This window comes from Manacus candei, unplaced genomic scaffold (genome assembly GCF_025592945.1).
Source record: "Manacus candei isolate 608988 ecotype Guabito, Panama unplaced genomic scaffold, ASM2559294v1 h1tg000019l, whole genome shotgun sequence".
In the NCBI taxonomy this organism is placed as follows: Eukaryota; Metazoa; Chordata; class Aves; order Passeriformes; family Pipridae; genus Manacus; species Manacus candei.
Genome location: NW_026138067.1, coordinates 3,104,051 through 3,129,087, shown reverse-complemented (window position 1 = coordinate 3,129,087; position 25,037 = coordinate 3,104,051). Strand labels below are relative to the sequence as shown.

The window sequence follows — 25,037 nt, the reverse complement described above, 5'->3', positions numbered from 1 at the left end:
AATTTTAGTACCATCATCAATTAAGAACAATACTAAATAGACAGAATAAGTATGTTGAGTAATACAGAAAGAAGAAACTATATTCAGTGGTAAATACAAACTGGAAAACCAATTATAAGACATGAAAATAATAAAATTTGATACGCAGGTGAATCTATACAGTAGACCTTGTACAAGCTATTTCAGCATTGCCTGGACCAAAATAAAAAAAGTGAGTTGCTTGTTGAGTGTAACTTGAAATGAATGTGGTTTAGTCCTTTTTTTCTTTTTAAGGAAAAAGAAGAATATTAGGCTAGGACACCCCCCAACACCAATTCTATACCATTCTGGCACAGCCATTCTGGTAGTGTTTAATGTTTTCCACTTGCCCAGAGCCACGTGCTCATGTGCTCTAGATATGAACACTCCAGATAAAGTCCTAAGTGCTGCACTTATACAGAAAAAACATGGAGAATTACAGAGAAACAAAATAACAGTCCACATACTTCTCAGATCTTATCAGCAGCTGAAAATAAATACACACATTTTGAAAATAATTCACTGGCACTGTATTACTTAGATCCCTCTCTGTAATCACTAGCTTTTTGTTGTTAGGTTTTCCTTCAATTCTCTGCAATTATAGTCACCACATACTAGTGAGACAGTTGTCAGTGTAATCAAGAAAACTGAATATTGTAAGAATATTAAAACAAACCTGCAAGTGATGGATCAAGACATTACAATCGTTGCAGAGGGTTCTGAACTTGCTAACAGGGCTTTCATAGGCACAGCAACTCATACAGATTCAGAAGGGGTTGGCAGCACTGAAGAAAGCCGGAGCTGATTAGGGAGAAACAGGAAATCACAGAAAACTGCTGAAGTTCCCAGTGCTCAACCAAGAGCAAGCACAGCTGTAACTCCTTAAAGATCAGTACAAGAAACCCAAGATTTGGCTGTTTTATACACTCAACATCTTTATATACATGAACCGTAATGCAAAGGCAGAATAAACCTGCTCCTTTAAATCTTACTAACTCCAGAATATTAGCAAACCTAATCAGTGGGTGCTCATGGTACCCAAACAAGATCAGAGTTAACCACAACATGGGTGGCCATCTAGCCACCAACAAAAACGTGTGACTTAGTAATGGTAGGGGAGTGGCTAGGCCAGAAAAGAAGAAAAAAACTTTTGAATACTACATTGATAGAGGAAGCTAAGATTTCAATAAGGCCCTTATCCTTACAGCATCTTTCTGGATAACAGAGTCTGTCAACAAGGATTTTACTAGCCTGTCTCTACCAAAGTTACAAGACACTGTTTGTATTACTGTACACTAAATGGATGAAACTCTTCACAATTACATGAATGTATTCCTGAACAGGAGTAGTCAAAACCAGGAGGAGGTAGAAAAAGTGCTTGTAAGTCTCATCAGCATTTTACTGACTTTGTAAGAAAACAAGTATGCCAGGTGTGTGAAATTACCCAGAGGCTTCAGATGTCACATGAAGCCCTGTCTACTGTAAAAAAAAAACCAACCCAAAACCAACCAAAATACAGAGTTAAGCAGTTCAAAGCAAAAAGTTTGGCAAAAGCCAAAGAGAGATTGGGATTGAAGAAACATCATCTACAGATTTCTCACTATTATGAAGTTACCTGAAATCTGATTCCTTAATCACTGTGCAAATAGCAAGAACCACTGTACAATATGATCAGCTCCTAAAACACAGGCTCCATTTCTTCTAACAACATCTAAGTTCTCTTGGTGACAGATAGGATTTGCCCAAAAGTGAGCACAAAGACTACACTGAAGAATTCAGTCTGGCATGCTGGCCTTAAGGGAACATAGGAAGCAAAGTAAAAATTAACGAATTGTCAGTCAACAACATATACAGACACCCTGGAGGGAAAGCCTCTAAGTGCAGGGTAAGAAAATAAATCCCACAGCACACCACCAATTCATATCTCTAAGGGCAGCAAGACAACATGCACAGTGCTATAAAACATAACTAGAATCTTTCCACAAGCTCCCCAGAGACTTATAAAACATGGTCTGCTCTTATTTCCTCTTTCTACACCACAAACAAGGGCTTCATCCTTGTTTGCTGCTCACTTAGTAGAACAGGAGACAATACTGCTGTATCCTATTGCCTCAGGATATTGCTTTAGGACAGTCTTTCATTGAGATGCTTCCTATGATCAACTATTGTTGCTATGCAAAACCCATAAGTGAAAAATGTTCACAAATAGTCAGTGGTGTTTCCTGATTTCTTCAGTTGTGCTACAGCACTGCTGTGGCATTTCTACAATTATCACCCAAGTTCTTGCTGCCTTTATGCCTTGTGCATTCCTCAAGCCTGTGCAAAGCAGATGAAGATGCTGCCTACTCAGAAAGAGACAATTTTTATAAAAATTCTGCACTGTTAAAAGTCAACATGCAGAATATCAAGCAGGGCAGAATCAAGTTCATCCGTTTTCCAATTCTCTCAGAGATCAGTTCTAAACTACCTTGACCACAACTACATTCTCCTTCCCACTGAAAGGAAATAACTCTTCAAAACACACATTCACTCCCTCCCCCTGTGCACTTAAAACTCACATGCTGAGGAGGAAAAAACCCACTTGAAAACACAAGGCCATAATAAGACTAGGTACTCTCTAACTGAAAGATGGTAAAAAGCAAAGAAAGTTTCTTGAGCAAATAAATTAAGGCATCAGATCCACACATAATGTGGGCAAACTCTTTATTTTCAGTACTTCCAACAAGAGCCAACTCCCTGGAAGCAGGAGTGGTGGCAATCCTTATCACAGTATGCACCAGGACCAAAGAACATAGCATTGTGAGCAATCACAGAAAATTCCAGATACCAGCCTAGAACTATCACAGGAAGTGGAAAAAGAAGGTAAAATTAGTCAATTTTTTTTTACTCAAGGGATATAGAAACAGTTTACTTTTACACTCAGAGATATGTCTCGCACCCCAGACATCCTTTGAAAAGCATTTCTGGAAAAGTAACAGTAATTTTCTCCCTTCAAAACACATCTTTCTCAGTGTTTCTTCTTGACAAAAAGGCAATTTGGTTTAGCCATTTCTATAAAAGATTTCAATAATAATAATAATAATGTTTGATTTAATGTACACATCAGCTTCAAGAAGACTTACTTGGCTGGCATGCAGTGAGTATCCCTAAGTTTATCTTTCCTGACTTACAGAAAGCTTTGTCTCTGTCCCTGCACTCCCTCTTGGAATTGCCATTTGATAATCAAGAACTACAACCTGCACTGATGAAGCAAATCTTTATATCACAGAGGGCACATCTTTGGCCACTAGTACAGAAATCACATCATAAACAGTTTAAATTATTACACAAGTCATGTGAATTTCTTAAATGTCTCATGTGGTATGTCCATATTAGCCTTTTAGTATGAATAAAGAATGGACTTCTGAAGTGAACCTCCCAAAACCCTTGGCTGCCTGATCACCAAGCAGTCTCTGAGCACCAGAGTTATATCTCTTTCTGATGAAACTAAACCAGAAGATGTTCTCAGCAAGTGCACCTAGCAAGGCTCAACACATGCTAAGTCTCAGCTGTTGCACCTAAATCTTTAATGCAACTTTTTTTAAAGTGGTTTTCCCTTTAATTATAACATTGGATATAAAAACTCCATTGCAACACCAGGATTTTTGTTCTGAAAGATGTAAAAATGATTTGCAATTAGAAGAGGAAAAAATTTGGACAACCAATCCTTAATCCCAAGAGAACAAGACACAAGTTTATTTTATTAACCAAAAAACAAGGAAGCAGGTTTACAGATGGACTATCCCTTCAGACCTGAGAGCCCAAGGCTAGTTTTATTAGAAGCAAAGAAAAAATTTGAGAGGACTGAACAGAACTGTTCAACTCACATACCACATGTGCTAACAGGCCAAATGCCAGAGTAACCGCAAATTCCTGAACTGACACAGCACTTGAAGAGGGGGCCCAAAATTCAAATGCACCCAGGGCACTGGCAGCTCACACACATTAAGCCTGTACAAGTGGCCAGAGATGTTATGTGTCGGCTCCTCTCCTGCTGTACACCCTGTGACCATCAGACAGGTTGGCCCCTGAGCACGGCCAGATATGCCACTGAGGCTGCTCAGCTTCAGCAGCCCAGAAAATCTTGTATTCACCGGGGTCCTATAAGCAGATCAGAAAAAGGAGCATACCAACACTGAGTGAAAAGAGGGAAATTAAGCAAAAACTTACAAAATCTATTTATTCAAAAACTTCTACTTCACTTTGTACATATGAACCATTTTCATTCTTTTCATTTCAACAGGCAAAACCAGTAAACAATCTTAATTAAACTCAAATGCCTGAGGAAAGCTGATTTTTTTAGTTGAGTATTAATCTGGATGACCATCGCCATGCTACAACTGGCACTGTTACTGAAAAAATACTGATGACAAAACTATTTTGTGCTACCATAGGCTTGCTTGTTCACAGCAATTGTTCTGTTTATTAAGTAATCAAAATAAAGGAGGTAGTAAAAATGAAGTGTTTAAGCTGTAGGGCTCCTGAAATTATTTGAGCATGTAGGTCAAGTTTTAGAAATTTACATATATGTCAAGATTTTTTGGCTGAAAATAACAGCTGGTGGTCCAGGTCATTTAATGGCCAACAGGGGCGGCTTTCTCGGGCAAAGTGACCTGTCTCACCTGCATGACTCCCAGCCTATGACACACAAAAGGGAATACAGGTCTGCTTTGCTAGACCATGTGCACACAGAGCAACAGAGATGCTCAGGGACCCGACCTCATGAGTAGGCTGGGCTCAGGTCACACCATGTTGAGTCCCCTGTTAACAGCAAACTGCTCGCATGCGCACACACAAGTCCTAGCCAATGCTTACCAGCTGAAATACAATCCCACAGAGACACGGCACTTCTTCCCCTCTATGGACAGCAGAACAGGTCACATGAAGAAAGACTCCCAAGATGGTAGCAAAAAATTAGGTATACTGGCATTTATAGTAGAAGAAGCAGCAGAACAGGAGGGGAAGGAGCCTTCAGGGTTCATGACACAATTAGAGGATACAGCTTCAAAGACAGAACACCCATTTTAAAGGTCAGGTGCATCTTTTTGCTATTAAAAAATTAAACCAAGCAAAACCAAACAAAAACCTAAACCAAACAACCAAAAAAACAACCAAAAAGCAAAAGAAATCCTACTAAAACTACTGTACCATCCCAGAATTCAGAAAACATGGCAGAGTGAGCAGAGGAAATTGAATGTGTCTGTCACTACTGATGTGAATAAGCCCTTACTTTCCACAGACATGGAGTTTTAGGGAAAGGAGGAAGATCTCCCTAGCAAGCAATTCTCATGTGTGGAACCAAAGGCAGCAGACCAAGCATTAGGAAGAGGTCATGTGGTAAGAACTCACTGCACTAACACCCAACAGTTGAAAAATGCCCCTAACTCACATACTTGCCAGCAAGATTGAGAAGGGAATGAACTGTCTACAAAGCAGTCAGGAATACAAAGGAAAATAGTGTACATACAAAAAGGCATACATGACTATACATAAAAAAATTAAACAAAGTGAAGTTACAAAAAGGGGAAATTAGGATAATGGAAAAGCAATGGTTTTCAAATTCACATACATTCCATGAGATGATATACCAGCCCTGGCATGCCTGCACTTAATTGTGTCATATGCACTGACTTGGGCTATCTATGCAACCTCAGCCACAAATCTTGAGTTGCACTGTGCCATTTATGAATTCATATTTCACCCAGACAAAGCTTTTGATTAGAGTTATTTGAGCTTCACAAGCAGACCTTGTGTCCTGGACACCCGTAGCCTGAAGAAGGGGAGAGAAAGTGATGGAAAATACTTATTTCAGATAAGATGCTGAACTTAGTCCAAAAAGAAAAGAACTTGACCAAGTATGTGTCCTTGTTAACAGTTTCCAGACTGTGTTGAAGTACTACATGGTTTATTTTGGTCTTGTAACATGTTGTTTGTCAAATTTCTTGTATTTTGAGAGACTGTTCTGCAGCACTAAAAAAAAAAATTGGGGTCTTGGTATTTATCTCTGAGGATACTTGGGAACTTTCTTTGAGTTCTCAAAAAAACCCTCAGTTTTGCTTCTTTCCAGAGCCCTTAAAGGAGTTATTATTACAAGACACAGTGTTACAACTTTATCTAATCTGTGGTTCTTGAGAAACAGAAGGATTTACTGAAAGTTTCAGATTCATAAGAGTACATTCACCACAGGATAAATACTGGACCATTTCAACAGCTAAAGGATACCTTTTTTATTTATGAAATGTTTCAAAAATGTACAGCTAGGAAGCAAAAGAAAACAGGTTAGCTTGTTACAATCACTTTTTTAACCATGCCTTGTAAATTGAGTATTTTTATTGCAAAAAACATCCCCTACAAACTGGGAACACGCATCGGTTTATTGTACACAATAGTAAATGTATGTATTATTTTAACTTCTACAAGATTATTAATCTCAGCACAGCCAAGCTATTAAAGCAAAAAAAGTAAGTATTCAGATTTCTACAGAAGGCCAAATAACATGGATACTGCTGAGTGATTATAATAATACATATTATTTGAGAAGGTTCATTAAAAATAGTTCTGTTACTCTTATCTCCTAATATCCGTGTTTAAACATTTCCATATCTGTGTTTAAACATTTCACCACCAAATTGCCAGTGCTTCAAGAAATTATTACGGGGAAAAGGAGCCTGCAAGAATGATGGAGAGAGACTTTTTACAGAGGCCTGTAGTGTAGGACAACGGGGAATGGCTTCAAAATTAAGGAGATCAGGTTTAGATTAGATATTAGGAACAAATCCTTCACTGTGAGGATGGTGAGGCACTGGAACAGATTGCCCAGAGAAGCTGTGTATGTCCCATCCCTGGGGGTGTTCAAGGCCAGGGTGGATGTGGCTTTGGGCAGCTTGGTCTAGTGGAAGATGTCCCTTCCACCCTTCCAAGAATTGGAATCATATGAAATTACATACTAATTACGGTGACCTTCTCCTAAGTAAAAAACCCCCCACTCTTACATGGTACCTATATAGTAGCATTTCACTCTAACACAAGAGGCAGACAATGCCACGAGACACAACTGCCACGTAACATCGCAATATCAACCATGTAACTAGTGCCAACATGTCAAGAAGGATGCAGTTGCTAATTTTGTCTCCTAATCACTTAGCAATGCTGCCCTAAATAAATTAATCTACTCCTTGAAACTCAACAGCAAATACTTCAAGTCCTTCACTGTCACCAATGAGTGTCACAAACCCTAATACAAACACATCAATGAGTTTTCCAGAGTATAATCAAGTTCATCCCTTCTTACCTGCCTGAGCCCCCAGGGCACTTCACTCACTCCATAGCTATACTACCACACCTTAAAGAAAAATAAACTGTCACATAATCACTGGTCAAAGATTCCCTTCACACTTCTTGCTCTCGAAAATGTGGCAGCCACTTGCCATCTCTGAAACAAGGAACAGCCATCAAGCTACCAGCAAGAGAACAGTGATTTAATCCATGTTGTGATTTCATCAATTATGTCTTGTCAGTAAGCTTTAATAATGAGCCCTAATAAGCCTAAGATGTTAATCTACTAGAAAGTACCTAGTTTTAACCGATCAGTATTATTCACATTGCAAGATCACCTAGAAATCACACCACAGATTGGCTTACATTGTTCCAGCAAAGAGAGTAAGTAAATAAAAATAAGCAGTCCCCTGTCCAAAAGGCATTGAAATATTTGAAAAACAAACAAACCAACCCCTCAAACAAATAACCCTCCCCCAAAAAATCCACCAAAGCTGATACAGCATAGGAAAAATTGTGATGTTTCAGCTTTCATTTACCCGATCAAAGTAGGATAGTGCTGTGTGAGAAGGAGGATATTTAAGACATTTCCAAGATGTTTTAGAAAACTCCACGATCCCATTATCATTTATTCATATTACTGGTGAACATGTAAACACAGGCCAAGGAAGCTGTGGTCAACAAAGCAGCTCTGGTCAACAAAGCAGCCAGCATACAAACTGCAAGAATGCAAGATTTACTTTCACAACATTTAGAAACCTTTTATTTTTTACCTTTCATCTCTCACCCTTCTAACACATGCAGCAGCACAGTATTTCCCATCAGTTAATCAAAAAGGCAAGTAACTTGAACAAACAGTGCCCCAGACACAGACTGATAAGAAGCACCACATCCAGCACATAGTCCATCCAGCACAGCGCACTGGTAGGATAGACAAGGAAGACACACAGCTGGTGATTAAGAGAAAACATAGGAGAAGGTGTGGAGATAAGAAAATCCATCCTGCCTACAGCAATATCTATTTGTTAAAAACAAGACAAAAAGATCTAGTCGAAACCAAGTATCAGAAGTGATGGGCTGGACCTGAATACCTTCCATATTATAGGAAAAAATAGATAAATCAATCACTTCCACATCCAAAGGTAAACGAAGAGAGTACAGAAAGTACACTTAGTGAAAAAATGCTCCCTGGCAGTGTCTAAATTTGAATTTGGTTTTGGGAATGACACCTCAGCTCCCAGTCTCAGTTAAGGATTCAATACCTCTAAACAAACATGCATTTGGCATCTATTTCTCCTCTCTTTTCATTCAATTTTGAAATAGCTGTAATGCCCATACCTAGTCCTAATAAACAGGCCTACCTTCAGTCTCCATCTCTCATCTCTAAATTTTTCATTACATTTTAAGTTGACTTCCATAGATACTCTGCAAACAAAACATACAAAGAGCTACTCTCATGAGCCCTTCTGCACAGCACCGTAACTAAGGACAGGACAGATCATCTTCTGGTTTTCAGTAAATCAACACATTATAGATTGCAATATTCTGTGATGATACCAAATAAGACTATTTTAAAACATACAATTTTTCATAAAACTGTTTTTGAAATATATTGTACTATCTATCTGTTCATCACTATGAACTATGTTAGAAAATGCTAAGTTTTTGAAAATACATCATAAACATCACATTTGTTCGTCACCAAGAAATACACTAGAAATAGTTTGGGTAATATCTGAATCAAGTGCTTTATATTTGAGAAAGCATTTTAAACAGGTAATGTTGGCTTCTTTAGGGGAATATGTAGCATTTTCATAGTTTAACTCCAACTGGAAACCAAACACCATGCAACTGCTCACTCACTACACCCTGAGGTGAGATGGGAAGGAGACTCAGAAAAAGAAGAACAAAAAGTCATGGCTTGAGGTAAGAACATTTAAATAGTTGAAAAAAATATTATAATAAAAATTATAATTGTAATTAAAAAACCCCACAAGATAAACAACAGCAAATAAATAAACACCAAGAAAACAAGTGATGCACAATGCAGTTGCTCACCACCTGCTGAACAATGTCCAGCCCATCCCCAAGCAGTGGCTGGCCCCATCCAGCCACCCACCCCCTCCAGTTTTCATACTGAACATAACATCCTATGGTATGGAATACCCCTTTGGCCAGTTTGGGTCAGCTGTTCTGGCTGTGCTCCCTCCCAGCTTCTTGTGCAGATCCTCACTGGCAGAGCGTGAGACACTGGAAGTCTTTGACTTAGGGTAAGCACTACTTAGCAACATCCAAAACATTAGTGTGTTATCAACATTATTCTCATATAAAATCCAAAACACAGCACTGCACCAGCTACTAAGAAGTAAACAAACTCTATCCCAGCTGAAACCAGGTCAAGCATACAAAAATGCTAGTAAGAAACTACAGTTTCTTGGTAGTTTCTACACAGTTTCTACACATGCAGAGCTGTTCTCCGCATTTGTTCCAAGACAGTCAGTTGGCATTAATGGTTTCTGACTCTCTGAATCATTCAAATGATGAAGTTTGCACACTTCTCATATTGTTGAGATGTGACCAGTCATGTTCTCTGTGAAATAGTGGAATCAAGTATGTCTCCATGTACCTGCCCCAGCGACCTCCCAGTTGTAGCCTCAAGAAAGACCCAAAGCTGTTATGACCTTTTCCACCTACTAGCCTAGACTTCTGCAGAAAGTAAACACAGAAGCAGAGATCATAAAGAAACCATGGTGTTATCTAAACAGAATACAATTCCAGGTTACAATGTGGCACACATCTGGGGTCAGATTAGCTACTACCAATGACTCCTCTGTGGGTACAGAGTTACCAGGTAACTAGAGGGAGGAAAAAATGATCTGTATTGTTCTCAACACATACTTGTCAAAGAAAGAATGATGTTACAAAATACAGTACCTGTTGTATAAACTGCATGTCTTCCATGCTGTCTTACATTAAGTGGTTTTATTAACAGAGCTCTACAGTTTAAGCAGTCAAGCTTTGTGTCTGGCACCACTTAAAGCCCCTTACAATCTTGCTCAGGTACGAGAAGTTGGGCAGGGAGATAGGTCTGTCCAGTTTGCAGTCCTCGGTCCAGCTCTGCTGTCTGGGCCTGCCTGACCAGAACTCTCACCACAGCCAACAGGCTACTACACAAAGATCACTGCAGGCATTAAGCTCACCAATAACTGTGTAAGATTTAAAAAAATACTATGTTAAAGAATGGTGTGCATCTGTCAGACTTTTACTTTATGGATGGACTACTCTCCATTTTCTCTTTATGCCTCAATTAATGTTTTTCACAACAGATAAGCATTTTAAGTGTAAGCTTTCAGAGTTGGAAAAAATTTCTAGATAAAATAAAGAACTTTGTTATCAACCAGAAAACTAGAAAAATATTGTTTCAGTAACATAATGCTATATGTGATAAATAAGTAATGTACTAAGACATCTAAAAATATTTAAAAAAAAAAAGTAAAAACTTAAAAAGCAGTGTGAGAATTACAAGCCTTACTGCTAAAGTGTTTTAAATAATTATGTTGAAAGCAGACTACTCCTTCATGTAGTACAAGTCAGCCTCATGCTAGGAAAATGACCAATACATTGAAAACTGTACACTTGCATTCTAGTCAAACATACAGAATAACCAGTTCATAGGATCACTGACGGTCTGATACATGTTGTCAGGAAAGACATTTGGTTTTGGTTGATGTCAGAATATTTAGGGCAGCCTTAAGAATGCCGGAAGTTCTTTAAAACAAATATCATACAAAATTTGGATCAGTAACATAAAAATTAAAACATTCTGAAGGAATGACAAAGCACCAGGGAAAAGAACTATTGTGCAGGCAATAGTTTTAAACCAAACACCCACTCGTAACTGGCATTGTTTAAGTCAGAGAGAACAAAAATGCCTGCCCAGAAAAGACATGTGAACTAAAGGGTTGAAATGTGAGTTACAGGGAGAAAAGAGAAAAATGCTTACCTGTGAATAGAAAAAGAAGTAATAGATCTAATGAGGGATGCCACTGCTCCAACTTTAGCAGCTTCCACTGCTCCCCGTACTCTGTATTGCACAGTTTCACCATAACTGATGAAAGGTTCATTGTAGACAACAATCTTCCCCTTGGCCTCCTGAGCTCTTTTATGCAGTTCATCAAAAGAGGCTACCACTATGACTTCTGCCGTGATTCCTGAAAGAAAGTATTACAGTGGTTTTAACATTGCTGTCCTATAGCTCTCCTATGGCCACTTTAAATAGACAGAAAAGCACAGATTGTGCAGAACTCAAGAAATCAGAGATTTAATTTTTTACTGGAAAAGGAAGACTATGTGAAATACTTCATCAGGGATTGCTACTAAATATATGTAATAGCACCCTGAGCAAGTCCACACAGTTCTGTAAACCCTGCTATCAGGTTGGTATTAAAACATAATTTGAAGGGCAAGAAGGATACACAGGAAGAATTTTGTTCTCTGAATGTGCTTTAATGCCTCACTGTAATCATTTATAGTACAAAAACATTTGCAAAAGCTGCCTATGGGATTAATTAAAAAAAAAGATAGTAATCTTTTCATGGAAATGTTTTGATATGTTGCTAAACAACCTAGCTTAACGTAAGACAACTGGAAACACATATTTTTAGACTGAAACACTTATAAAATTATTTAATCCATAAATCAAATAATTAAATATCTGCAGTTTCAAGACATTTTGCAGTATGCATTATTATTGTTATTGTTATTATTATTTCTTCATATTTAATTCAGCAGAATACTGCAGTTCTACTGGATGCCTTTCTGGGAGATTTTCCAGATTTTCCATATGTCCCAGTTATGATTCAGAAAACACAGGCAGGTACTCCTGCAGAACTATTTACACATGGTAAGTTAGATTCCACTCAGCTCTTAATTTTTAATAGTTGGAATAGTTTTAAATTTCTGTATTATCTTGCTTGAAAACACAAAGAATGTTATAGTTAAGTAGTTTTCCCCAAAGCCAGAGAACCCTTCTAACTTTTCAGGACATTAATTGAGGAACTGTATTTCACAGCATTTGAGAAGTAATTCATTAAAATGACCACTGTGCTTAAAATCCAATTGTGTTGATTGTTTACAGAGATAAGTAGAGACTGCTTAACAACATGGGCTGGTTCTTTGCTTCTAAATGTAGAAGAAGTAATGGATGCCTGAAATTTTAGCATTATATATTTCACCTAAAAGTCACAAAATACATCAGTAAAAACTAAAACTAATAAAAAATGTCTAGCAAAGATTTGTCAAAGAAGTGAAACTATCATATTTTTAAGAATAAATTGATTTTCCTTGGAAAAGTCCTCCTTTTTTTTTTTTGCTCATTTGCTTGTGTATGTTGTATAAGAATTATTTAGAGGATTTCAAAGACTTGTATTTAAGGCTCTAATACATGAGAAGAACTGTTAGCAAAATAGGAAGGTAATCTCTCTCAGCACCAGTTTGTCCAGGCTCATGGCTTCTTTAAGATGAAACCACACTTCAAAACCTTAAAGAAACCATTCCACACAAAAGTTTGGTTTCTTTAGAGGGCAATAGACATCTACTGCTACAGCAAAAGCCTATGACTTTTAGCTACAGAAATACCCTAGTGTCAGAGGTGTACAAATTTTAACTATTCGGATTCTTACCTTTACCTGGCATCATTTAAGAGAGGCAAACCAGAGAATCACCTTCAAATTTTACCAGTTGCCTTTGGCAGGTAGGTGAGCATACTAACAGACCCCAGCTGCTTGTAATGAATGGCAGGTTCAGCTGCCCAGCTAAGGACCATCCCAGCAACAGGATCATTTTGGGTATGAAACCCTGCCACTGGAAATAAAGCCAAGTATCTGCAAAATTTCATTTTCCACAAGAAAACTCATGGTCTCAGTAGGTTGATACTGCAATTTTTATTTCATATTAGCTCTCCCCAGTGCTCCACTTGGATCATGCAGCAGGCACTGGAAGGACACACGTATTAGTGACTATTGGTCAAGAGAAATGAGGAGTGTAACTCTTCTGGGCATTACTTTACTGCATTCATGAACAAACACCAACTCTGAAAGCTTTTTAAAGAAAGCTACAGACAGATAGCAACTATCTGTAATTCCTAGGAAATATCATGGAGAAGTAAATTTATGGCCCTTCCTAGATGACAGGTATTAGGAGTTTGCACAGTGAGCTCTGTGGGAATTAAAGCTACAGGAAAGAACAGAGAGCTGCAAACTCCAGCTCAGTATCTCTACTTTTGAATGATCCCAAAAAAGCTAAATAAAGCCATCCTTTGACAAAACAAAACAAAGGCTCTCTTTGCTAGTTTAACTTAATGGCAGCACGGTATACATAAAGCATCAGTTACAGTGCTTTCCGTAACAAAGTAAAACTTCACTCTTGTGTAACTTCTGACTAATTCAATCACTCGTTTGCATTTTAGTCCCATTTTATACCATTTCAGAATCTTCTATTGAAGTGACAAGAGTAATGTTTGTCTTAAACAAATATGTGGACACACATACACAAACCATTCTACAACCTCCTGTGTAAAAGGAGAAACAAAACAAAAACCTCAACAGATTAAGGAGAATGAGTTATTCCCCTTAGAAACAGGAAATGTCTCACCTTACTGAGCCTTTAAGCAAATTAACAAAACTCTGCCCTAGCATCTTCTACCAATTCAGTGCCTCATGGCTCCGCTTCCTGTGTCAAAAGCTGTTCTCTCTCTTTCTTACTTCCATCATTAACTGATCCAGAGCTTGGCTGTGTGTTATTGAACAGAATTCTTCAGAAGACCCATGTAAGGAGGGAGATGGATCGCCTGCTTACTTAAGCAAGATATAAAGATTATAACATTCAAGAGATGAATACAGAATATTTGGGGAATTAGATAAATAAAAGGCATGAAGCGCAGAAGACAGAATTATGAACATGATCTGTATAAAGCTGAAGACTATTTGATCTCACTGTGTGATATATATTGGTGTGTTGGGCAAGTGAGCAAAAGAATCTAGGTAGTACTATGGGTTTCCTCTCCTTTCTCCTATTAAACAGTAAATTGCACCCTGTTATTTCTGAGAATTAAGGTACAGGAAGGGTGCTAACGGTGGGCAAAAGATGGCAATTTTCCATTATCAGCAAAATTACATTTTACAAAGTTCTTTGTACGCTGAAATGTGTATTTCTATCTAAAAGCTTGAACATGCCACAACTTTGATGATCACATTGCCAGTCGAAATAAATGGCATGGTATGCATTAGCAATCTAAAATTTGTCAAGGCAAGATGAACACAAGACTGATTACAGTTACTCTTTATTAGCTACAGAAAGCAGAAAGTCCATTTATATATATATATATACACACACACACACATATATATATATAAAAGCATCTGTAAATCAGCTGTCTGTAACATTGCCATATATAAGAAGTCTGATTCTTGGCATGAACAATTCTGTCTGAAGAGTCCCCTCCTAGCACATGCTTGCCTGCCAGCAATGATGCAAGGAGTAAATTAGTTCAAAGGGGATTCCTCACAAGGTAACTTATTCTTCCCAAGATTAAATGCAGCGAATGTTTAAGTCACTTTAGTATCTAGAGCTATGCATCAGTCTGTGTCAGTAACAAGTTTCAGCAAAGAGTAAGAAAAAAAGGAAAATCCACCCTATTATCAGATTTTAAAACCTGATGAACCTCTATTAAAACTTCAAGGACACTTCGTATGGAATATTGATGTCCCTGGCCACACTAGGGCAAGACAGGGCCAGACTTTACCATATCGAGTATCAGGAATTCCTGAGATTAGTGAACCCAGTCTCTATTGGTTTTTGGCCTCTAGAAACATTGTATTCATAAACACACAGAAATTTAATCAAGTTAGTTATAATCTATTTCTGTATTAAAATAATTTAGTAAAGCCAGAAAGAAATATCATTTGCATACTGTTTAATCTTACTGGATACCAATTTCCTCATTACTTAATTATGGTCTTACTCTCTTTTTTCCCCCAGTCTCATTTTTGTCATCCAGTTAATAGCATCAGTCCCTTGGATATCTAGTTACAAAGCCAAATGCAGCTATCATTACTTTGACAATACATTTTTTTCGATAGCAGCAAGCAAACAACTCACACCTATGTACCTCTCAAACTTCATTTACTGCACACTGTTAATGTAATAATTACGATTTGTCTTACAAATCACACTATGGGACAGTGATGCTACTGATCCACACGCACTGAAGCTGCCACTGTCAAATAAATACAGTGATGAGCAAAGCAATTTTTGCTTAAAACAATTAAAATACGGTAATTTTAAGCCTAGACAAAACAAAGCTGGAAACTCTATCAACTAAGTCTCCACAAAACTTCCCTGTGTATTATATATTTAAAATTTTTCATCCTAAGCATAAGACACTGCCTTGAAATATCAACACAGAAAGTCAACAACACATCTAATTGTTCTGATACTGGTAGAAATTTTGAAACTGGAGAAGATGTATCTGAAACATGTACTGGCATCTGCAGTTGTGAGAGCAAGAGGGAGACAGAGTGCTACCACCTCATTCATCAGAACCAGGCATCAGGATATCAGAACAGGAAATCAATACACCTCGTCATGGTAGAGTAGGAGAGAGTAGGAGCAAAACCAGGCCACAAGCACAGTGCATGAAGATGGCAGCCCTGCCTCACAGACCAGCAACATCAGAGCACCCTTGTATCTCACCTATCTCCTGGATGGCTGCCACTTCCCAGATTTCTCTGTTTCCACCTCAGCTCTCCCCACAAAGCTACTTTAGCCTGGCAGCTGATGCATGAAGGTATACTGTACTCCATGCCGACCCCAAGCACATACAGGTAGTAGCCCCAAGCTTTTCTGCCCTCAGCCTGGCTAATCCCATTATCCTTCAGATGCTGATCATCTCCCCAAGATAAAAGTACCATGCCTTTGCTTCTTTCACATATGGCCCACAAGCACTGTCTTGTGCCCATTTGCAAGGTAGTTTCTTTCATAGAGTCACAGATAACCTAGATTTCTTTTTGCATGGGTCACAGGATAGAGCTGCACATTCAAAGTTAGATATATATGTCTGGAGAGAAAAAGGTAGTTGTTGAGATAGGTGAAAAGAAAGAAGGTCTTGGGGAGCAGACAGAAAAGGCAAATATATTCAAAGGTAAGTGAGATTAGGACCTGTCATTATATCCTTTTTTAAGTTCAGCACCCTCTAAAATCAGCTCAGAAAACATTTTTCCCCTCAACTTCTATCATAGCTCTTTTAAAAACATGTTGCTTTCCATCTCTCTCCAGGAATTAGTTCGGCTTTCCCCCAATGCCGCATGCAATTCAACTAGATTTTCAGAAAAACAAATCCAAATTCCATCTGTAATGAACTCATCCAATTAAGGTTTCATGTCAGACTGAAGCAAATGAAAGATTAATATCATCACTTCTTTTTTTCTCCCTCAAAAATTATAGCATGTACTGAAAATGTGAAATATTTCTACCACCTAGAAACACACTTGCTCTGTCAACACATATCAATATGTATTGATATAAGAATTATAACATGAAGAAAACATTAAATATTTTAGGGGAACTGTGAAATGAAGAAGAGGGCTTTTATTGAGAAAAAAGATTTTGTAAAATCTGAATATACTTCTGGAAAATGTGACCTCATCTACTCTGTGGAACAGCAAAAATAATTACTTCATGAAACTAAAATTACATAGGAGAGTTAACCAAAAGGATATGAGGCTCTTCAGCTCTGATGCACAGCACAGAGACTAAACGTATTGTGTCATTCCTTAAGAAGAACATAGAGGAAAAATAAGCATTATAAATAATTACATTTCTTACAAATATGACTTACAATTTCCAGCAAGTACTGGATCTCCTTAGAATAGTTTGGTGTCAATAACATGTAGCTTACTGTGCAGCAGCAAATCCTAGCAGAAAAGGGGTTGGACCCAACACCCACCACAAAGCCTTGGATGCCAAAAGAGCAGGGCAACAAGTTAGGTTCTCTCAGGAGCAGCCCTGCACAGGGCACATGCTTGCTATGCAACGTCCAGGGAGAATCAGGTATTCAAGAACAAGATCCAGAGAGGTGAGTTTCTGAGAGCACAGGTGCTCAAGGCAGGAAGTACTGAGGACAACCATTCCCTCCTTAGCGAGTCAAGATGCCAGTCACTGCTGGCTACCCTTTGGGATGAAGGTAACAGTGCCATCCAACAGTGCATGCATAGCCCACACATGCAGAAAATCATATTCAAGTCCTGCCCTCAACTCAGTGACACTGAAAAGGGAAAAGACCTGAAAATTCCATCTCTTAGCATTGGCAATCCACATTTCACTTTGTTAAAGTAGCAACTGGAATTCAATTTCTTCCCAGACAGCATGTCCACCTCAAAGCCACACAGCTACTCCTACTCTCTGAATCTTTGGAATGCCACTGCACTAACTTTTGGCCCAAATGCTGAGCCACTGAAAACCACAGTGTCTGAGGTCATTCATGGATGTCATCTTTTACATTCCAAGAAAAACAATAGCATAATTACCATACCACAAGCAGCATTGCTGTAAATAATAGTAAACAATCCAGGCACCCAGTACTGAGGCTCATGGTCTCAAGACATGAGTCAATAGCTCCTCACACACGAAAAAGGAGGGATCCAGTGAAGGCAGAAGAAGGGTTTTGCCATGCACTGTGGTCTCAGGCCTACAACTCTCTCTAACCCCTGTTCTCAGCATTGAACTCCTCATCAAAGGTGCGGGATGATAAGAGTTAAATCTAGAGGGGATTCACAATTTTAAGGTAAAAAGCAGCTACAACTCCCTGGATGGACTGAGGTCAACATGCTCCCCAGTACAACAATAAACATCTGCTCAGAGAAACAGAACAGAGTGTGGAATGGAGACTACACGGCCCCCCTCCATTCTAATCTCAGCATAATGGGAGAGCACTGCAGCACTAAGACTGTACAGTACCTGTCTGATAAGGGAGAATCAGGATGTTCTGCTGCTGAAGCCAACAACCATGTCGAATCCCCTTCTCGGGTGCCAAACCACAACCACCTGCCCTCTCCCATTAGGTACACCAATCAGAAATAAAAAGTATTTATGACAAGAGCCACTCAAACTCCACCCAAACATAAAGAAAATAGTATAAAAGTAAGTTGGAAAGTGGGAAAAGACCTCCACTAAAACTGCTGGGATCAGTCAACAGGCTGAGTCTATCTTCTCCACCCCCAGAGGGACGCCTTGGGTGAGAAATATGCTCTACACGCGTTAAATGCTGCATTTAGGACTAGAGCTTTTGCTTATCCCATAGCATATTATTTAGATTGCTTCGTATCAGAGCTTGTGCTTGCTTAATACACGTATCAGTACATTGCTTTAAAACATATTTTTGCAGTAGACACTATCACCAACAACCTTCAAACCTTATTAATCTGCCACAATTTGTATTAATAAAAAGTGTTATTCCATAAACTGTTAAAGTGAGTCCTTGCAGTTGCTGGTGGCAGATAACACCTTGGCAGGACCCATTGAGGGGTCCTGGCTCTGTGGAGTTCCCCCTAACAAGGGAGGTCAAAGTACCCTCTGATCTTGCTAAGCCGTTGGTGAAGGGTCTCCTTACGAGACACTGACAGACTATCGGACACCAAGGTCTCAACTTTCCTGGGGGACTGATGAGCAAAAATCTGAACTCCCACCCTTCACATGACAAAGGGGTACTCAAGTGTCTCCAGAATGACAGTCTTTTCTTCCAGTAGGTCAGTGACCACCCAAGATGTTGGCTACTCAAAGGTAAATCCTCTGATACACATTAAAGTTAACTTTTCTTTTGTTGGCCTTTTGTTTATCTAGTTGAATTTCCTAATCCACTTCACCACTGAGAAAAAAAAAAAGGAGGGTCAACATCGGGGGGAAAACAGATTGGCCAAGACTGGGGCCAGACTGTTTCTTTCAGCAGCAGCCCTGGCTTAATATAATGGTGAGCCTACAGCAACAGCACACACCTTCAGCAACTTCAAGACATGTATTATCCCTACTTTATACATAACAGGCTGGAACTATTTTCATATTATCTAAGTGCAAAACTCCTATCACCTTCCATAAGAGCACAATTGGACCAAATGTTGACAGTTAAACAAAAAAACCCATGACTTGAACATAAAAACTAGGAAAAAGTCTGCCAATACATCATCTTCATATTTATGTTATTTCAGTTTTGCTGCAACAAACAGTACCAAAAAACCAGAGACTGCTCCTTTTTCAAGGAGACATTTCAGGCAGGCTGCATTCTGGAGTTGGTTCTGCTTGTCAGTATTTCTTTAAAATTAAAGGGCAGAGTCACCCATCACAGTAAAAAAAGTGCATTTTAAAACACATGCAAAAAATATGAATTCTTTGATACTTTATGGTCAAACATCTGCTAAACTACTGCTTTCCTTCAATTATGGGATTCTCAAAGCAACAATTATATCTATTTTCCTCAGAATTTGGGGGATATAATCAGTACTACCAGAAATCAACACAGTCTCTCTATATATATCTTTATGTTTTGCCAATGTTGGAACAAATGAGACAAGGACACTGACTAAATATGGTAAATCTCCAGTTTGCCAGCACCCAGCACTTTCTAACATTCAATACTGTTTGTTACCTAGGAATCCATTTCTTCGAGGTGGTGACCATTTTCAGTCTGCTGACTTCTGGAAATCCAGGTCACTCTGTGTTTCATTTTTCTTCTCTCCCTGTCACTAAGACAGGCAGTAAAGTTACTCCCTCATTGTAAGGAGATCAAAGTAACTGAAAACTTTATTTTTGACCCAACACCTTCATATCTGGGAATACACTGAGAGGGAGAATGTTGGGGAGTTTCCCTCTTCAATAGAAAATCTAACCTTTTCTGCACTGTCCTTTTTTTGCTGTAAATCAGATGGAATCTGGAAACTTGACATCCTGGCATGTTGCCCAGTCATGAAGAAGAAAGTAGAACTTTATCCACAAGATCACAAGGTACTGAAAAGCTTTCTGCATATCATCCAACTGCTTCATATCTGAGCTAAAGTGGGAAAACCTCATAAAATCAAATAAATGAGGAAAGCTCTGCCCACATCCCAATAGGCTTTCAACCCCATAGGAATGGGTGAGATAGAAGACCTGCGGGAAGAGACGCTCCTGGTATAATGAAGTCAGTTCTGGTTTGGACTTCAAGGCTAAAATACTGATACTATTTAGGTCTTCCTATTCCTGCACTGAAGGATTGCAGATTTTTTTCCACACTCACATGGTGTATGCAGAAATGGAAAGTAAGCAACTTCAGCATGCGCTCTGGCCATTGGGTCACTCTCAGGAAACACTGGTTTGAATTTCCACAGACAGAAGGGAAATAAACCCTGAATTTCAAGCATCCAAAACCAGGTTTCTAAATTGCTATCAGGCTATTGCCATGATAATGAAAAGCCCCTCAGAGCATTAGCTCTGAAGGGCTCTGCTGAGCTCCAGGAGGAGCTGAGGGCACCAAGGACCACCAAGTCCAGCACCAAGTTTTAAGTTTCTGCCAATATGGTTTTCTCAGCTTATCAGGTCACAAGCCTGGGTAAAAATCATGGGAAGGGAGGAATACAGGACATAACTGAGAAAATGAGAAAACCAGAAATGATCTCCTGTACCTCCTGCTGGGATGGGGGAGTCATCCTCTCTCATCTTAACCCCACTCCTCCACCTTAAAAGACAAGAAGTCCAGCCAGTGCTGTCCTCTGGTGCTAAGTAGGCATCAGTAATGTCACAGAAGGGATCTGTTTGGACTATACAGAGTAAGTGGTTTGTAAACTGAGGGGTCTGAAACATATCTTGATAGGAACACTGATTTAAAATATACAATAAGTATCAGGTTAATACTAAACAACTTCAGGGATGATCTGCATAGTCAGCATAGAGGCAGCTGTGAAGGAACCCAGGAACCATCACAGAGCCAACATCTGATGGACAGTCCTTGGCCTTTAACATATCCTTCTGCCAAAGCTCAGCACAGCAGCAGATCTCCCCAGTTTGATCTCATGCAGCAACAGGAGTTAAGTTGCACTATTTTGATTACCGGAACACTCACATTCCTGCAGCTTCTTGGCTAAAACAAGACATATCAGAACTGCTGATAGACTCTCACTGAGGGAAATTGTTCCAATATTTCTGATGGTATTTAGGGCGGCCTTCTATCCCTTTTTCTCAGGAATAAGGCACAGTGATAATCACTGGTTAGAGCAGAGGAAGCATTTCTGGGAACAAATATCTCAGAAGTGATAAGGCAGTGGTTTTAATGTGCAACTACACATTTTTTATTCCATGCTTGGGATGAGTGAGAGTTTTAGGACAGGCACTTTTCTGAGCAGCACACCCTCCAGTGCTGCTGCCCAGAGAGACTGGTGATGAGCAGTTCTCACCAGAAATTTCCATCAGCCAGGCGGACAGCCCAGAAATTGGAAGAACAAGAGCCAAGAGCTCACCAGGCACCAGCTACCCCACAAAACCTTCTCAAGCACAAAAACCTGTCCCAGCCTGCACAGAACAAGATGAGACCAGCAGAAATCATAACAGCCACAAACAGGATAGTCAGAAATCAGAAGTAATTGAATCAAAATTATTCCAAGTGTGAGAAACTGCCCTCTCTTTCATGAGAGATCTCACTGCCATGAAGTCTTCTAGCACCAACATGTACATCTCTTCAGAAACATGGTAGATCTCAGAGGAAAGTAAAAATGTCAGAAAGAATAAATGTGGGCTTTTTAAACAATACTCAGTATAAACCAGCACTGGATAACAGAATCTTATCTTTCAAGGCATTACCAGCCACAAGTACTAGCCTGACCATTCAGTTGCCAATATAAGAACCTTAGAGATGAAAAAGTAGGACACGATGAGCCTCTGTGAGCATTTTTAACATGTAAATTCAGTATCTCTCTAAAAGAAAAAAGGCAAACCTAGGAGTAAAACCAGGCAAGTGCAAATAACTACATGGCTAAGAAAGAGAAACAAAAAACAGACTTCTTGGGATGTGAAGATGTTTGCCAAGATTAAATTGCAGGTTATCTTGGAAGGTTCAGTAACACTTGCTCAACACCAAAAATGTCTTTTTAATTTTAGTTTCCTTTTTGGGAAGCTTGTAATAGGACTGGAAAGGATACAAAATAAGTTGTAGGCTTAAACTTTGCTGTAAATATTCTCCTATCAAAGCACTAAACCTTACACATATCATGGTACAAACAGATATTATTAATGGTTTTAGTTGTTTTGCATTTTAGGCATGTCTTTACCTCAATATAACATGAGTACCTCAGACAAAATTTACAGTAGCAATTTTGCAAACCACATATGATTTATTTGAAACGTGTCTTAAATTATCCAGTTGTACTTGCATTTTGAAGAGCTATATAATTTTTCTAAACAAAACAGCTTTTATATATTGTTTCATTTCAAACAGAAAGCTCACTATCACAAAAATTTACAATTCGTAAAAAAATTATGAGCATCATGTTATCTTTTATTTCCTAAACTAAATTTATTTTCTCCTAAAGGAATATGAATGCTTTTGAAGTGGTCTAGGAATAAGTTTGGTGTTTTTTACGGAAAGAAGTCATAGAAGAAGGTTATCATCTGGCCTTTAAATAAAAATCCTGAGAAAGCCCCACATCAGTATGTACAAAAAGAGAGCCTTATAAATCATTTTGTTGGTAGGCAAGCTAATTTTTGGGGGCTCAAAAGACCAGAATTTTGCTGAGCCCAGCTAATGGTCATTCTTGTTCCTCAAGTAACATATCATACACTATCAACTAAAAGGCAACACACAGTTCAACAACAGGCAAATGCCAAAGACTTTCCAAGGTGAGCATGAGAGGGTGAATGGAAGGAAAGGACACAGAGATACCAACGGCCATACATAGCAAGGAGCTGGAACTTCCCAAGCTCAGCACAAGATACTCCTCCTTTTCCTGCTGTCTTGTTTCTTACCCAAGTGAAGGGCTGAGCTTGGCAAGACAGGGCATGGCAAGAAAAGAAGAAATCACATGTCAACTCAACACCCCACAGAAAACTTCTTTCCTATCAACCACAGTGGAGGACCACGTGGTTCAGCAGTGTTAAACAAAAGGGTATAGAAATAATGGAGAGTGAGTTCAGGAATCAATTCTAATTCTACAAGCCAGTTCATAAATACAAACTGCATCATTCACAACCATGACATACAAAAAAATCCCCCAGAAAAACAGCATTTTGTTTTGCAGAACTGTTACAGAAGGAAGAAAACCACAAGGGGTGTAATACAGTTTGGTGTTAGAAAGCAAGTGATATATAATTCCAAAAGGAAGAATTACCTTCTGGAGGAGTTGCAACACTGTTCCCAAGTCCCAAAATAGCAATGCTCTGATTCCTTGGTTCCAGCATCATTGCAAACTCTTCTCCTCTTTCCCAGTGTGGTACTTTCACAGGTTCCAAATGCACATTTTCCAGTCCATCTTTCTGCAGGGCACTGAACATATATTTGATGGCTGCATCTAGGTTTTTTGAGCCACTGAGTCTAGGTCCTATGGTATCAGCAAAAACTGCTAATCTTTCATAGGATCTGTTCTGAGCCTTTCCATGAACAGCAAGATCAATAATAGCCTTAGCAATATCAGTATAGCCAGCTATCTCATTTTTAATGTCTTCAAATGATTTCGGGTAACTGCCATCTCTTCTTAAAGGTTTCCCAGCACACTGTGATAATAAATTCATGAGAAATACTAGGAATAAGCACTTCATTTTTTTCTCTTTTTTCTTTTTCACAGATGGCCTGTTGGAGAGGCAAACAGAAAAAAAAATATTAAAAAAATTATACAGGTATCAGCAATACTTTTTGTTATTTGGATTGGTAGACAGAAATGAAAATAAATCAATTTATCATGAAAATGCTTTGATCAGAACTAGCAAGAAAGTAAACTCAACTTGAAGACAGCATTATTGAAAGCAAATGAAAAAGATAATCAGACCACTGGACACAATCTTTGTTGTGGTCTTTAGAAATATCCTTGGAATGCTGCATCTTTTAAACTATCACATTCTTCACTGAATCAAAACCCAGGGCTGCTCCCATCAAGGAGGAGCTTTGTATCTCCTTTCTATTTGGAGCAGGAATTGCCAGAAGTGCCAAATCAAATGCCTTTCTTTACACAAAACATCCAGACAAAAACTTTTCTTAAACCATTCATGAATAAAAGTGCTTCTTCACCTTCATCATCAGGAAAGTACTTTCTACTGTGCTAAAAAGATGTAAGAGTGACTTAGATCCAATGCCCCCAGTGTCCTGGTTTCAGCTGGAATAGAGGTTGTTTCCTTCTCAGTAGCTGGTGCAGTGCTGTGTTTTGGATTTTATATGAGAATAATGTTGATAACACACTAATGTTCTGGATGTTGCTAAGTAGTGCTTACCCTAAGTCAAAGACTTTCTAGTGTCTCACGCTCTGCCAGTGAGAATCTGCACAAGAAGCTGGGAGGAAGCACAGTCAGAACAGCTGACCCAAACTGGCCAAACGGATATTCCCTACCATGTTCAGTACACAAACTGGGGGAATTGACTGGAAGGGAGTGATCACTGCCAGGGATGGGCTGGGCATTCTTCAGCAGGTGGTGAGCAATTGCAT

The 25,037-nt window shown here is 38.9% G+C and overlaps 1 protein-coding gene across 2 annotated transcripts in view; it reads right to left on the bottom strand.

The window, feature by feature from the left end:
- Nucleotides 1–25,037, bottom strand: part of CPQ (carboxypeptidase Q) — a 158,087-nt gene that overhangs the window by 114,661 nt on the left and 18,389 nt on the right. For both annotated transcript variants that reach the window (XM_051785295.1, XM_051785294.1), the window contains exons 2-3: nt 23,733–24,190; nt 11,336–11,543 (exon numbers count right to left, since the gene is read on the bottom strand). In XM_051785295.1, coding sequence (XP_051641255.1) covers nt 11,336–11,543; nt 23,733–24,159 — 635 coding nt within the window. In that variant the 5' untranslated portion in view covers nt 24,160–24,190. The remainder of the gene's footprint in view (nt 1–11,335; nt 11,544–23,732; nt 24,191–25,037) is intronic.